A 14571-nucleotide genomic window follows, 5' to 3' on the forward strand; every position below is an offset into this window, starting at 1 on the left:
GCCAGCAGGTGGCGCAGGCTGATGACGATGGTGAATGGATTTGATAAATGCTGCAGGGGAACTGAGTTGGATTATTTGAAGAGAATATTAAAATAAGTTTGGGAAGAGATAGTAGAGGAGGAGGAGGCTATTCAGTCCCTCGATTCTGTTCTGCCATTCAGTGAGATCATGGCTGATCTGCGATCTAACTTCATATACCTGCCTTTGCCCCATATCCCTTAATACCTTTGGCTAACAAAAGTCTATCAATCTCCGATTTAAAATTAACAATTCATCTAGCATCAATTGCCATTTGCAGAGGAGAGTTCCAAACCTCTACCACCCTTTGGCGTGTAGACGTATTTCCTAACTTCACTCGTGGAGAGCCTGGCTTTAATTTTTAGACTGTGTCCCCGAGTCCTAGGTTCCCCAACCAACTAGGATAGCTATTGTGATTCCTACATTTATAAAGGAAGATCAAACAAGCCCAGGGGACTATAGACCAGTTAGCTCAACGTCGGTGGTAGGAAAGGTAATGGAATATTTACTCGAAGATGCAATAGAAAAGCATCTAGAACCCGAAAATATAATGGAGTAGTCAGCACGGATTTCAAAAGGGAGGGTCATGCTTGACCAACCTTATTGAATTCTTTGAAGAAGTAACAAAGAGTAGACAAGGGTAATGCAGTAGATGTAATATATTTGGATTTTCAAAAGACCTTTGTTAAAGTACTGCATGGTAGATTCCTGACTACGGTCGGAGCACGTCGAGTCGGGACAGGCAGCAGAATGGAGAGCAAGCTGGCTACACCACAGAGAGTAGGGGTTAAAGGTAGTTCCTCGGATTGGGAAGTGGTGTTCCACAAGGATCGGTGCTGGGACCAGTGTTCACCATTTACAGAAACCATTTGGACTCTGGAATCGGAAGTATCATTTCAAAATTTGTGGACGACACCAAATTGGGGGGTGTAGTTAATACAGAGGACTGCGACAAAATACAGGAAGACGTTAATAAACTTGCAGAAAGGTTTTGTAATTGGCAAATTCTCTTCAATATAGGTAAATGAGGGGTGACCTGATCGAGGTCTTTAAAATTATGAAGGTGTTTGATAGGGTAGACGTAGAGAGGATGTTTCCACTTGTGGGGAAGACCGGAACTAGGGGCCATAAATATACGATAGTCACCAAGAAATCCAACAGGGAATTCAGTAAAAACCTCTTTACCCAGAGAGTGGTGAGAATGTGGAACTCACTACTCCAGTCTGTAGTTGAGGTGAATAGCACGGATGCAATTTAGGGGAAGCTGGATAAACACATGAGGTAGAAGGGAATAGAAGGATATGTTGGTGGGAGGAGGCTCGTGTGGAGCACAAACGCTGGCATGGACCAGTTGGGCCGAATGGCCTGTTTCTGTGCTGTACAGTCTATGTCATTCACTGTAATAGAGGGGTGGTTATTACTGGGGGGAGTTCTGCCTGCCTGTTAAATTAAGATGGTTCGAAATTCTTAAACTGCTCATAAGTGAAGATATCTGAATGCACAACAACTACTTGCATTTATAAAGAGCCTTTAACACAAAGACATCCCAAGGCCCATCAGAGAGAGATGCAAGGAAAAAGTGAATGCTGAGCCAAAGAAGGAGATACTGGGCGGGGTGACCGAGAACTTCGCCAAAGAGATGGGTTTTAGGAAAGGCGGCAGAGGTGGAGCGGTTTGGGGGGAATTCCCGAGCACCTCCCCCTTGCTTCGTATGTTACATTTTCCAGCTTGTCTGTACCATTGGGGCCTGCACCCCGAGAGGGAGTGCCAGTGGCCTGGTGCTCTGTGTGGGGAGGCTAGAGCCCTGGGATATGTTGCACTGGAGTGTCAGCCTGGACTAAAGGGCTCAGGTTTCTGGAGTGAAACTTGAACCCACAACCTTCTGACTGAGAGGTGCAAGTGAGATGGGCTGTTTAGCTTCACCTTTGGCTCTTTCTCTTTTCTCTCTGGCTCTCTCTCTCTCCCTCTCTGGCGCGCGCTCCCTCTCCCTCTCTCCCCCTCTCTGTCCCCCCTCTTTTTGGTGCGCTCCCTCTCTGTCTGGCGTGCTCGCTCGCTCTCTCTCTGGCGCTCGCTCTCTCTCTGGCGCTCGCTCTCTCTCTGGCGCTCGCTCTCTCTCTGGCGCTCGCTCTCTCTCTGGCGCTCGCTCTCTCTCTGGCGCTCGCTCTCTCTCTGGCGCTCGCTCTCTCTCTGGCGCTCGCTCTCTCTCTGGCGCTCGCTCGCTCTCTGGCGCTCGCCCGCCGCGCTCGCTCTCTGGCGCTCGCCCGCCGCGCTCGCTCTCTGGCGCTCGCCCCGCCGCGCTCGCTCTCTGGCGCTCGCCCGCCGCGCTCGCTCTCTGGCGCTCGCCCGCCGCGCTCGCTCTCTGGCGCTCGCCCGCCGCGCTCGCTCTCTGGCGCTCGCCCTCTCTCTGGCGCTCGCCCGCCGCGCTCGCCCTCTCTCTGGCGCTCGCCCGCCGCGCTCGCCCTCTCTCTGGCGCTCGCCCGCCGCGCTCGCCCTCTCTCTGGCGCTCGCCCGCCGCGCTCGCCCTCTCTCTGGCGCTCGCCCGCCGCGCTCGCCCTCTATCTGGCGCTCGCCCTCTCTCTCTCTCTCTCTGGCGCTCGCTGTCTCTCTCTCTCTCTCTCTCTCTCTCTCTGGCGCTCGCCCGCCGCGCTCGCTCTCTGGCGCTCGCCCGCCGCGCTCGCTCTCTGGCGCTCGCCCGCCGCGCTCGCTCTCTGGCGCTCGCCCGCCGCGCTCGCTCTCTGGCGCTCGCCCGCCGCGCTCGCTCTCTGGCGCTCGCCCGCCGCGCTCGCTCTCTGGCGCTCGCCCGCCGCGCTCGCTCTCTGGCGCTCGCCCGCCGCGCTCGCTCTCTGGCGCTCGCCCGCCGCGCTCGCTCTCTGGCACTTTCTCGCTCTCTCTCTCGCTCTCTCTGGCACTCTCTCGCTCTCTCTGGCACTCTCTCGCTCTCTCTCTCTGGCACTCTCGCTCTCTCGCTCTCTCTGGCACTCTCTCGCTCTCTCTCTCTGGCACTCTCTCGCTCTCTCTCTCTGGCACTCTCTCGCTCTCGCTCTCTGGCACTCTCTCGCTCTCTCTGGCACTCTCTGGCTCTCTCTCTCTGGCACTCTCTCGCTCTCTCTCGCACTCTCTCGCTCTCTCTCTCTGGCACTCTCTCGCTCTCTCTCTCTGGCACTCTCTCGCTCTCTCTCTGGCACTCTCTCTCTTGCTCTCTCGCTCACTCTTGCTCTCTCGCTCACTCTTGCTCTCTCGCTCTCTCTCTCTAGCTCTCGCTCTCTCTCGCTCTCTGGCACTCTCTCTCCCTCTCGTTCTCTCTCTCTCGCGCTCTCTGGTACTTGCGCTCACTCTCTCGCTCACTCGCTCTCTCTGGCACTCTCTCGCTCACTCTCGCTCTCTCTCGCACTCTCTGGCGCACTCTCTCTCTGGCTCTCTCTTGCTCTCTCGCTCTCTCTCCCTCTCGTTCTCTCTCTCGCTCTCTGGCATTCTCTCTCTCTCGCGCTCTCTGGTACTCTCACTCACGCGCTCGCACTCTCGCTCTCTCTCTGGCACTCTCTCGCGCTCTCTCTCTCTGGCACACTCTCTCTGGCTCTCGCTCTCTGGCACTCTCTCTCTCTCTCTCTCTGGCTCTCGCTCTCTGGCACTCTCTCTCTCGCTCTCTGGCACTCTCTCTCTGGTGCACTCTCTCTCTGGCTCTCGCTCTCTGGCACTCTCTCTCTCTCTCTCTGGCTCTCGCTCTCTGGCACTCTCTCTCTCTGGCTCTCGCTCTCTGGCACTCTCTCTCTCTCTCTCTGGCTCTCGCTCTCTGGCACTCTCTCTCTCTCTCTGGCTCTCGCTCTCTGGCACTCTCTCTCTCTCTCTCTCTCTCTGGCTCTCGCTCTCTGGCACTCTCTCTCTGGCTCTCGCTCTCTGGCACTCTCTCTCTCTCTCTCTCTCTGGCTCTCGCTCTCTGGCACTCTCTCTCTCTCTCTCTGGCTCTCTCTCTCTGGCACTCTCTCTCTCTGGCGCACTCTCTCTCTGGCTCTCGCTCTCTGGCACTCTCTCTCTCTGGCACACTCTCTGGCTCTCGCTCTCTGGCACTCTCTCTCTCTCTCTGGCTCTCGCTCTCTGGCACTCTCTCTCTGGCTCTCGCTCTCTGGCTCTCTCTCTCTCTCTCTCTCTCTCTCTCTCTGGCTCTCGCTCTCTGGCACTCTCTCTCTCTCTGGCTCTCGCTCTCTGGCACTCTCTCTCTGGCTCTCGCTCTCTGGCACTCTCTCTCTCGCTCTGGCGCTCTCTCTCTCTCTGGCACTCTCTCTCTCTCTCTCTCTCTGGCTCTCGCTCTCTGGCACTCTCGCTCTCTCTCTCTGGCACACTCTGGCTCTCGCTCTCTGGCACTCTCTCTCTCTCGCTCTGGCGCTCTCTCTCTGCCTGGCGCTCTCTCTCTCTCTCTCTCTCTCCTTCTCTGGCACTCTCTCACTGGCTCTCTCTCTTTGTCTCTCTCTCGCTCTCTCTGGTTGTTGGGGATACAGTATATCCTGCCTGGTGTGTGCCTGGGTTTGCAGTGCAACACCGAGTGTGCACACTTCTTTTCCTGCTACTGGTCGCTATTTTATAATTACTTTCACACTAACTCATTGTGTCTTTCTCTACAGGTAGTTGGTGTCTTTTCAGTCCAAAACAGCACGAAAGAATGTATGGAGAAAGAGCAAATGGAGGATACCGAATCCAACTCCAATTCGGTGGAGTCTGTGGGATTCTGTAAGGTGTAAGTCTAATCTTCCTCCATGTTCGATGTACCCGATAATCCATCGGGTGTTTGGTTCCATTGATTAGTTACTGAACATCCCGTTCCATTGATCAGTTAGTGGCTTGGTCGATCACTTTGAAGGGCATTAAGAGTAACCCGCGTAGTATGGGGCTGGAGTCACGTATAGGCTAGACTGGGTAGGGGTGGCTAGTTCCGGTCCCGAGGGGCTTTACTAAACCAGTTATATTTCTGCGATAATCTGGTAGTTTTCAGTATAATTTCTGTCTGGTGCCAGCCCACAGATGGGGCGATTTACAGAATTCAGCTTCACAGCCTGCTGCAGAGGGATTTCAACTCACAACCCCCGGGCTGCGATTCTAGTAACCAGTAAAGGACCGCACTTATAGATACTTGGCACAGTTGACGAGTTATTGGATGCCTGGTCCATCGCTGGGTTGTCGGGCGATGGGTATTGTTTGTTTCAGTGTTGCGCAGTGTGCGGTAGGGAATGGGAGGGCCTGGCGAGACGAGATTCTCCGGATCTCCAGCAGTTTAAATATTAATGGTGCATGCCTGCTGGATGGAACTGTAAGGAGATGCTGACTGAGCTCCCTGTGTCAATAAGGCTGGTCTAATGTTTACGGTGCCGATCTGTCAGTGAAGGGGTTAATTATATTTTCCTGGTCTTGGTAGAGGTCCCACAGTACATAGCGGGCTGAGTAATGGACGGTTGTGTATACAGCGGTCGTCTTATCTGCTGTGTGGGACGCTGCTCTGTCTGTTGCAATATAAAGGCTGGGAAACGGCGTCCCTGGATTCGGAGATCGTAGGATAAGGCTGAATAATGACTGGTTTCCCAAACCCACGCGCCCTCATCTCCGGAAGGTGCTGACCCTTCGCTGGGTTATGGGTTCAATGGGCCCCAGCCGCCCTCCGGCACCTCAACCAACTTGTCCACCGGTCATGCGCGAGTCCAGACAGTGATTGTCCGTGTGAGGGTGGTGCAGCCAAGTTTGGTCTTGTCCCCGCATTCCTTTCCGAGGAGTTGCTGGCTGGCTGGTGATCAGGGGCGTGAGTCCTGTCTGATTTCACCCCACCCCCCCCCCCCCCCCCGCCACTTTGCTCACCCAGGGCGCTGAGGCTCGTAGCTGAAAAAAGAAAAAAAGACTTGCATTTCTCTAGTGCCTTTCACGACCACTGGACGGCCCAAAGCACTTTACAGCCAATGAAGGACTTTTGAAGTGGAGTCACTGTTGTAATGTAGGAAACGCGGCAGCCAATTTGCGCACAGCAAGCTCCCACAAACAGCAATGTGATAATGACCAGATCATCTGTTTTAGTGATGTTGGTTGAGGGATAAATATTGGCCCCAGGACATCGGGGAGAACTCCCCTGCTCTTCTTCGAAATAGTGCCATGGGATCTTTTACGTCCACCTGAGCGAGTAGACGGGGCCTCGGTTTAATGTCTCATCCGAAAGACGGCACCTCTGACAGTGCAGCGCTTCCTCAGTACTGCCCCTCCGACAGTGCAGCACTCCCTCAGTACTGTCCCTCCGACAGTGCGGCGCTCCCTCAGTGCTGCCCATCCGACAGTGCGGCGCTCCCTCAGTACTGCCCCTCCGACAGTGCGGCGCTCCCTCAGTGCTGCCCATCCGACAGTGCGGCGCTCCCTCAGTACTGCCCCTCCGACAGTGCGGCGCTCTCTCAGTACTGCCCCTCCGACAGTGCAGCGCTCCCTCAGTACTGCCCCTCCGACAGTGCAGCGCTCCCTCAGTACTGCCCCTCCGACAGTGCAGCACTCCCTCAGTACTGCCCCCTGACAGTGCAGCGCTCCCTCAGTACTGACCCTCCGACAGTGCGGCGCTCCCTCAGTACTGCCCCTCCAACAGTGCGGCGCTCCCTCAGTACTGCACTGGGAGTGTCGGCCTAGATTTTTTTGTGCACAAGTCTCTGGAGTGGAACTTGAACCCACAACCCTCTGACTCAGAGGGCGAGGGTGCTGCCCACTGAGCCACAGCTGACTATCCTGGAACTCCCTCTCTAACAGCACTGTGGGAGCACCTTCACCACACGGACTGCAGCGGTTCAAGGCGGCGGCTCACCACCACCTTCTCAAGGGCAACTACGGATGAGCAATAAATGCCGGCCTTGCCAGCAACGCCCACATCCCAGGAATGTCTTTTTTTAAAGTAATGCTGGAATCTTACTATAACTTTAAATTGTTCTTTGCTTGGCTCCTGCAGGCTTCCTTTGGTTGCCGTTGGCTATTTGGACGGAACCATAGGGATCTGGGATGTTCCGTCGCAGACGCTACGACACAAGTGGCAGCTTCAGGTAAGCGAGCCCTGCAAGCGCTGACCTGCCCTTCCCCTCGTTAGCCTCGTCTTGCTGGGTTGAGTCCTTCTCCTGCCGATCATTCAGCTTCTGGGCCCATGTCAGTGCCTAGGCAGCCAGTGGGTGTCGCTAGAGAACATCCTGACCCTGCTGACCCCCACCCCGGGGGAGGACTAGGCCTTCGCCCAGCGTGGGTACAACTGAAGCTTGGGATTGGGGCTGTGGATGTGAACCTGTGTCGTACGCTGCCGCGTGTTGGGTTTCCAGTGAGCCCAGTGATGCGGCTGAGATTCTTTATCCGGACCTCCTTCCCTCGCTGCCTCTGTCCTCACCTTCAGAAGCCACAAAGCTCGTGTCTGGGTGCTCGGTCACTGTTCCGGATCTCCGGATCTCCTCTCCTGCTTGGTTTCCACTGCTGCTGTAAAGCTCCGTGGAAGGTTTCATTACCCAGGAGGTGCTTTGCAAAGGTCTGTTGTAATTCATGGGAAGAGGAGGAGGCCGTTGGAATAAACGGGTCTTTTTCCGAGTGGCAGGCAGTGACTAGTGGGGTACCGCAGGGATCGGTGCTAGGACCCCAGCTATTCACAATACAGGAAACTTTCGTTTAACCGGAGGTTAAATGTCCGGAAAGCTCTATCTACCGGCAAAATTCAGGAGCCGTTTCCTATAAGTTTCTTTACTTCTCGTTGCTTTTTTTTTCCAGTCAGGCTCTGCAAGGTCTAGCTGAAGCTGTTGCTTAGCTAGAGACGCTTTTAAGCTGCGGCCGACTGTTTTGAAGCTGTTGCTAACAGGGTTTGTTGATTCACACGGAGCTCCGTATGTTTTAACATTAGCGCTGGTTTCTACGGCAGTTTTGATGGTACGGCACCAGCTCGGTCCCGTCGGTACCGGATACCAGAAAGTTTCCTGTATATATTAATGATCTAGACGAGGGAACTAGATGTAATATCTCCAAGTTTGCAGATGACACAAAGCTGGGTGGGAGTGTGTGCTGTGAGGAGGATGCAGAGAAACTTCAGTATGATTTGGACAGGTTGGGTGATTCGGCAGATGTATGGCAGATGCAGTATAATGTGGATAAATGTGAGGTTATCCACTTCGGTGGCAAAAACAGGAAGGCAAATTATTATCTGAACGGCAATAGATTGGGAGAAGAGGAAGTGCAACGAGACCTGGGTGTCCTTGTGCACCAGTCGCTGAAGGTAAGCATGCAGGTGCAGCAGGCGGTTATGAAGGCAAATGGTATGTTGGCCTTCGTAGCGAGAGGATTCGAGTACAGGAGCAAGGATGTCTTGCTGCCGTTGTACAGGGCCTTGGTGAGACCACACCTTGAGTATTGTGTGCAGTTTTGGTCGCCTTATCTGAAGAAGGATGTTCTTGCCATGGAGAGAGTGCAGCGAAGATTCACCAGACTGATACCTGGGATGGCAGGAATGACGTATGAGGAGAGATTGGGTCGATTGGGCTTATATTCGCTAGAGTTTAGAAGAATGAGAGGGGATCTCATTGAAACTTATAAAATTCTAACAGGACTAGACAGACTAGATGCAGGAAGGGTGTTCCCGATGGCAGGGGAGTCCAGAACCAGGGGTCACAGTCTAAAGATAAGGGGTAAGCCATTTAGGACTGAGATGAGGAGGAATTTCTTCACCCAGAGAGTGGTGAACCTGTGGAATTCTCTACCACAGAAGGCAGTTGAGGCCAATTCATTAAATATATTCAAGAAGGAGTTGGATATATTTCTTAAGGCTAAAGGGATCAAGGGGTATGGGGAGGAAGCAGGGACAGGGTACTGAATTTGGATGATCAGCCATGATCTCATTGAATGGCGGAGCAGGCTCGAGGGGCCGAATGGCCTACTCCTGCTCCTATCTTCTATGTTTCTTCTATGTTTCTATGTTCTGCCTCTCCGGCCTGTCCTGCCATTCAGTCAGATTATGGCTGGTCTGTATCTCAGCCCTGGTTCCATTTCCCATAATTGCTTTACCCCAAAAAATTACCCATCTCACGTTTGAAATTGTCAGTTAACCCCCCTCAGCCACAGCAGCTTTTTGGGGGAGAGAGTTCCAGATTTCCACCCCCCTTTGTGTGAAGAAGTGCTTCCGGACATCACCCCTGAACGGCCTGGCTCTAATTTTAAGGTTCTGCCCCCTTGTTCTGGACTCCCCCCACCAGAGGAAATAGTTTCTCTCTCTCTCTCTATCCTTTAATCATCTTAAACAGCTGAATTAGATCATCCCTCAGTAATTTAAACAAGCCTAGTCGATGACTATTCTGTGACTGGTCGAACTGAAATTGTAAACTGAGCTGTGTGCTGGGTTTCTGATCCCTGGATTATTTGTGCTGATCGAGGGGAGAGCTGTTGGTATTGGGGATGGAGGATGGTCACCGCTCTGTCACCCAGGAAGGGCCTCTTTCTGTGTTGTATGACTCTATGAGGGGCCTTTACCTGATTCTAGGATCCTACATTGGCCAACTGACTTTCTCGTGACGCGCTCTGACTTTTAACCTGCTCATCGGGAGATGGTCTCTGTGAGGGTCCTGGGATTGAACCTGGCAGGTCCTGGCTCAGTCCCGCGAGCCATTCCGCAAACGCTGAAAAGGTCACGGACCTGGGTGCGGGCAGGCCAGAGAGTTCGGTCACCATGTTTAGAGCCTGGACGATTCGTGGGGAGAGGGCAGTCACTCTCTGACTGGTGGGGGAGGGAGCGGTCACTCTCTGACCGGTGGGGGAGGGGGCGGTCACTCTCTGACCGGTGGGGAGGGGGCAGTCATTCTCTGACCAGTGGGGGAGGGCGCGGTCACTCTGACCGGTGGGGGAGGGGGCGGTCACTCTGACCAGTGGGGGAGGGGGCGGTCACTCTGACCGGTTGGGGAGGGGGCGGTCACTCTCTGACCGGTGGGGAGGGGGCAGTCACTCTCTGACCGGTGGGGGAGGGGGCGGTCACTCTGACCAGTGGGGGAGGGGGCGGTCACTCTCTGACCGGTGGGGAGGGGGCGGTCACTCTCTGACCGGTGGGGAGGGGGCGGTCACTCTCTGACCGGTGGGGCGGTCGCTCTCTGACCAGTGGGGAGGGGGCGGTCACTCTCTGACCGGTGGGGAGGGGGCAGTCACTCTCTGATGGTGGGGAGGGGGCGGTCACTCTCTGACCGGTGGGGAGAGGGCGGTCACTCTCTGACCAGTGGGGAGGGGGCGGTCACTCTGATTGGTGGGGCAGGGGTCACTGACCGGTGGGGAGGGGGTCACTCTGACTGGTGGGAGAGGGGGCGGTCACTCTCTGACCAGTGGGGATGGGCGGTCACTCTCTGACCGGTGGGGGGGGGGGCGATCACTTTCTGACCGGTGGGGGGGGGGGGCGATCACTTTCTGACCGGTGGGGATGGGCAGTCACTCTCTGACCGGTGGGGATGGGCGGTCACTCTCTGACCGGTGGGGAGGGGCGATCACTCTCTGACCGGTGGGGATGGGCGGTCACTCTCTGACCGGTGGGGATGGGCGGTCACTCTCTGACCGGTGGGGATGGGCGGTCACTCTCTGACCGGTGGGGATGGGTGGTCACTCTCTGACCGGTGGGGAGGGGCGATCACTCTCTGACCGGTGGGGATGGGCGATCACTCTCTGACCGGTGGGGAGGGGCGATCACTCTCTGACCGGTGGGGATGGGCGATCACTCTCTGACCGGTGGGGATGGGTGGTCACTCTCTGACCGGTGGGGATGGGTGGTCACTCTCTGACCGGTGGGGATGGGCGGTCACTCTCTGACCGGTGGGGAGGGGCGATCACTCTCTGACCGGTGGGGATGGGTGGTCACTCTCTGACCGGTGGGGATGGGCGGTCACTCTCTGACCGGTGGGGAGGGGCGATCACTCTCTGACTGGTGGGGATGGGCGGTCACTCACTGCGCTGGTGATCTGCACGATTCATGGGGTGGGCTCTCTGGAAAAAAAGACTTGCATTTCTATAGCGCTTTTCACGATCACCGGACATCCCAAAGCTTTTTACAGCCAGTGAAATATTTTTAAAGTGTAGTCACTGTTGTAATGTAGGAAACGCGGCAGACAATTTGTGCACAGCAAGCTCCCACAGACAGCAATGTGATCATGACTAGATAATCTTTTTGTTATGTTGATTGAGGGATAATTATTGGCCAGGACACCGGGGATAACTCCCCTGCTCTTCTTCGAAATAGTGGCCATGGGATCTTTTACGTCCACCTGAGAAAGCGGACGGGGCCTCGGTTTAACGTCTCATCCGAAAGATGGCACCTCCGACAGTGCCGCGGCTCAGTACTGTACTGAATGTTAGCCTAGATTTTTGTGCCCAAGTCCTGGAGTGGGACTTGAACTCACGACCTTCTGACTCAGAGGCACAAGCTGACAAGCAATGTTCCCTCTAATTTTGTTTTGGGTGTGCAGTCCCTTTAAGTGGCTGCGCGGCCCATTCAGATTTTCGCGCATGCGCGATTTTTCCCAGTTAAAAGCCTGCGCGGGACCTCCGGACCGCTGCGCAGTGGCACAGCATCAACGGGAATGTTGCTGACCAGTTTTTCCATCTTTCAGGCCGGCATCGTGCAGCTGCTGTGGGAGGACCACTCGCCAATTATATACACTGGGAGCCTTGACGGAGCCGTGCGCATCTGGGACGCCCGGTCGGGAAGAATGGAGAGTGAATGCTGCGGCCACGCAGCAGAAATCCTGGACTTTGTGGTGAATAAGTGAGTGTCTCTGTCTCTGTTTCAGCCCTTCTACCACTAGAGGCCCAGAGCGGCCAGGACTGCGCGATTTGCCCATCCTGTGCCATGTGGGATATCCTGGGTGACCACGTGTGCAGGAAGTGTCGCCAACTGCAGCAACTCGAGCTCCGGGTTTCGGAGCTTGAGCGGCAGCTGGAGTCACTACAGTGCATCCGCGAGGCTGAGAAATACTTGGAAAGCACGTTTCTGGAAGTGGTCACCCCGCAGCCTCAATGTGCAGGCAGAGAGGGAATGGGTGACCACTAGACAGAGGCGGAGGACCAGGCAGGTAGGGCAGGAATCCCCAGAGTGCATCTCACTCGCTAACCGGTTCACAGTTCTGGAAACTGGTGGGGGTCATGGCTCCTCTGGGGAGAGCAGCCAGAGCCAAGACCACGGCACCGCGGGTGGCTCAGCTGCACGGGAGGAGGAAGAAGAGCGGAAGAGCAATAGTGGTAGGGGGTTCATTGGTTAGGGGAACAGACAGGCGTTTCTGTGGATGCAGACGTGACTCCAGGATGGTATGTTGCCTCCCTGGTGCCAGGGTCAATGATGTCACTGAGCAGCTGCAGGACACTCTGAGGGGGGAGGGTGAACAGCCAGAGGTCGTTGTCCATATCGGTACCAATGACATAGGCAGAAAGAGGGATGAGGTCCTGCAGGCAGACTATAGGGAGCCAGGAAAGAGATTAAAAAGCAGGACCTCAAAGGTAGTAATCTCCGGATTACTCCCAGTGCCACGTGCTAGTGAATACAGGAATAGGAGGATAGAACAGATGAATGCGTGGCTGGAGAGATGGTGCAGGAGGGAGGGCTTTAGATTCCTGAGGCATTGGGACCGTTTCTGGGGAAGGTGGGACCTGTACAAGCCGGACGAGTTACACCTCAACAGAGCCGGGACCAATATTCTCGCGGGGAGGTTTGTTAGTGCTGTTGGGGAGGGTTTAAACTAGCTTGGCAGGGGGATGGGCACCAGCATATAGGAGTAGAAAAGAGGAATAAGGTGCATAAAAGAGTGAGTGAGTTGGACAGTACTTGAGAAGAAAGTAGTACTAGAGGTGGAAATAGTACCGTATTAGATAGGAGCAGACTAAGAAAGGCTCCGAAAAATTCAAAAATGGGTTTAGAATGCATGTACGTAAACGCACAAAGTGTGGTGAATAAGGTTGGTGAGCTACAGGCACAATTAGTCGTGTGGCAATAACGGAAACGTGGCTTAAAAACGGTGAGGACTGGGCACTTAATATTCAAGGGTACAAGGTGTTCATAGAAACATAGAAGATAGGAGCAGGAGTAGGCCATTCGGCCCCTCGAGCCTGCTCCGCCATTCAATGAGATCATGGCTGATCATCCAAATTCAGTACCCGGTCCCTGCCTTCTCCCCATATCCATTGATCCCTTTAGCCTCAAGAAATATATCCAACTCCTTCTTGAATATATTTAATGAATTGGCCTCTACTGCCTTCTGTGGTAGAGAATTCCACAGGTTCACCACTCCCTGGGTGAAGATATTCCTCCTCATCTCAGTCCTAAATGGCTTATCCCTTATCCTTAGACTGTGACCCCTGGTTCTGGACTCCCCCGCCATCGGGAACATCCTGCCTGCATCTAGTCTGTCTAGTCCTGTTAGAATTTTATAAGTTTCAATGAGATCCCCTCATTCTTCTAAACTCTAGCGAATATAAGCCTAATCGACCCAATCTCTCCTCATACGTCATTCCTGCCATCCCAGGTATCAGTCTGGTGAATCTTCGCTGCACTCCCTCCATGGCAAGAACATCCTTCCTCAGATAAGGCGACCAAAACTGCACACAATACTCAAGATGTGGTCTCACTAAGGCCCTGTACAACTGCAGCAAGACATCCTTGCTCCTGTACTCGAATCCTCTCGCTATGAAGGCCAACATACCATTTGCCTTCTTAACCGCCTGCTGCACCTGCATGCTTACCTTCAGCGACTGGTGCACAAGGACACCCAGGTCTCGTTGCACTTCCCCTTTTCCCAATCTATTGCCGTTCAGATAATAATCTGCCTTCCTGTTCTTGCCACCGAAGTGGATAACCTCGCATTTATCCACATTATACTGCATCTGCCATGCATCTGCCCAATCACCCAACCTGTCCAAATCATACTGGAGTTTCTCGGCATCCTCCTCACAGCACACACGCCCACCCAGCTTTGTGTCAGAAAAGATATGAAGGGAGATGGGGTGGCAGTGCTGATTAAGGAGGACATTATAGTGTTGGAAAGGGGGGATGTTCTTGAGGGGACAAGGACAGAATCCATTTGGTTAGAGTTGAGGAGCAAAAAGGCTATGATCGCGCTATTGGCGTATTCTATAGGCCTCCAAATAGTGAGAGGGAAGTAGAGGAACAAATCTGCAGGGAAATCGCAGAGCTATAGAGTGGTGATATTGGGGGACTTTAGTTACCCAAATATCGATTGGGATAAGGGAAAGGAGGGGAGGAATTTCTGAAATGTGTTGAGGAGAATTTCCTTGATCAATATTGTAGTGTCCGTGTGTAGATAAAGACACTGAAGACAGGAGTTGGTTCATAGGTATTTACTAAGCAAGTCTGGGGGGGGGGGTCTAAAGGATATACACAATACACAGGCTTATATAGCCCAAGTGGCAATTACCGGCATTACGCACACCTGGGGCTCTTAAAGGCACATACACCACCATTGCTCTTAAAGGCACATACACCACAATTCCTCCCCTTCTAGCTAACTAGTACATCATATTTTAAGTAATTATTAATTAAATGTTATA

At 54.1% G+C, this 14571-nt stretch overlaps 1 protein-coding gene across 1 annotated transcript in view; it reads left to right on the forward strand.

Moving 5' to 3' along the window:
- The window catches only part of aamp (angio-associated, migratory cell protein), a 53007-nt gene that overhangs the window by 17287 nt on the left and 21149 nt on the right, over positions 1–14571 (forward strand). The window contains exons 8-10 of the mRNA XM_085986943.1: positions 4635–4747; positions 6974–7064; positions 11625–11779. Of these exons, the coding sequence (XP_085843069.1) occupies positions 4635–4747; positions 6974–7064; positions 11625–11779 (359 nt within the window). The remainder of the gene's footprint in view (positions 1–4634; positions 4748–6973; positions 7065–11624; positions 11780–14571) is intronic.

This window comes from Somniosus microcephalus, chromosome 4 (assembly GCF_052327205.1).
Source record: "Somniosus microcephalus isolate GS21.2 chromosome 4, FLI_Smic_1.0, whole genome shotgun sequence".
In the NCBI taxonomy this organism is placed as follows: Eukaryota; Metazoa; Chordata; class Chondrichthyes; order Squaliformes; family Somniosidae; genus Somniosus; species Somniosus microcephalus.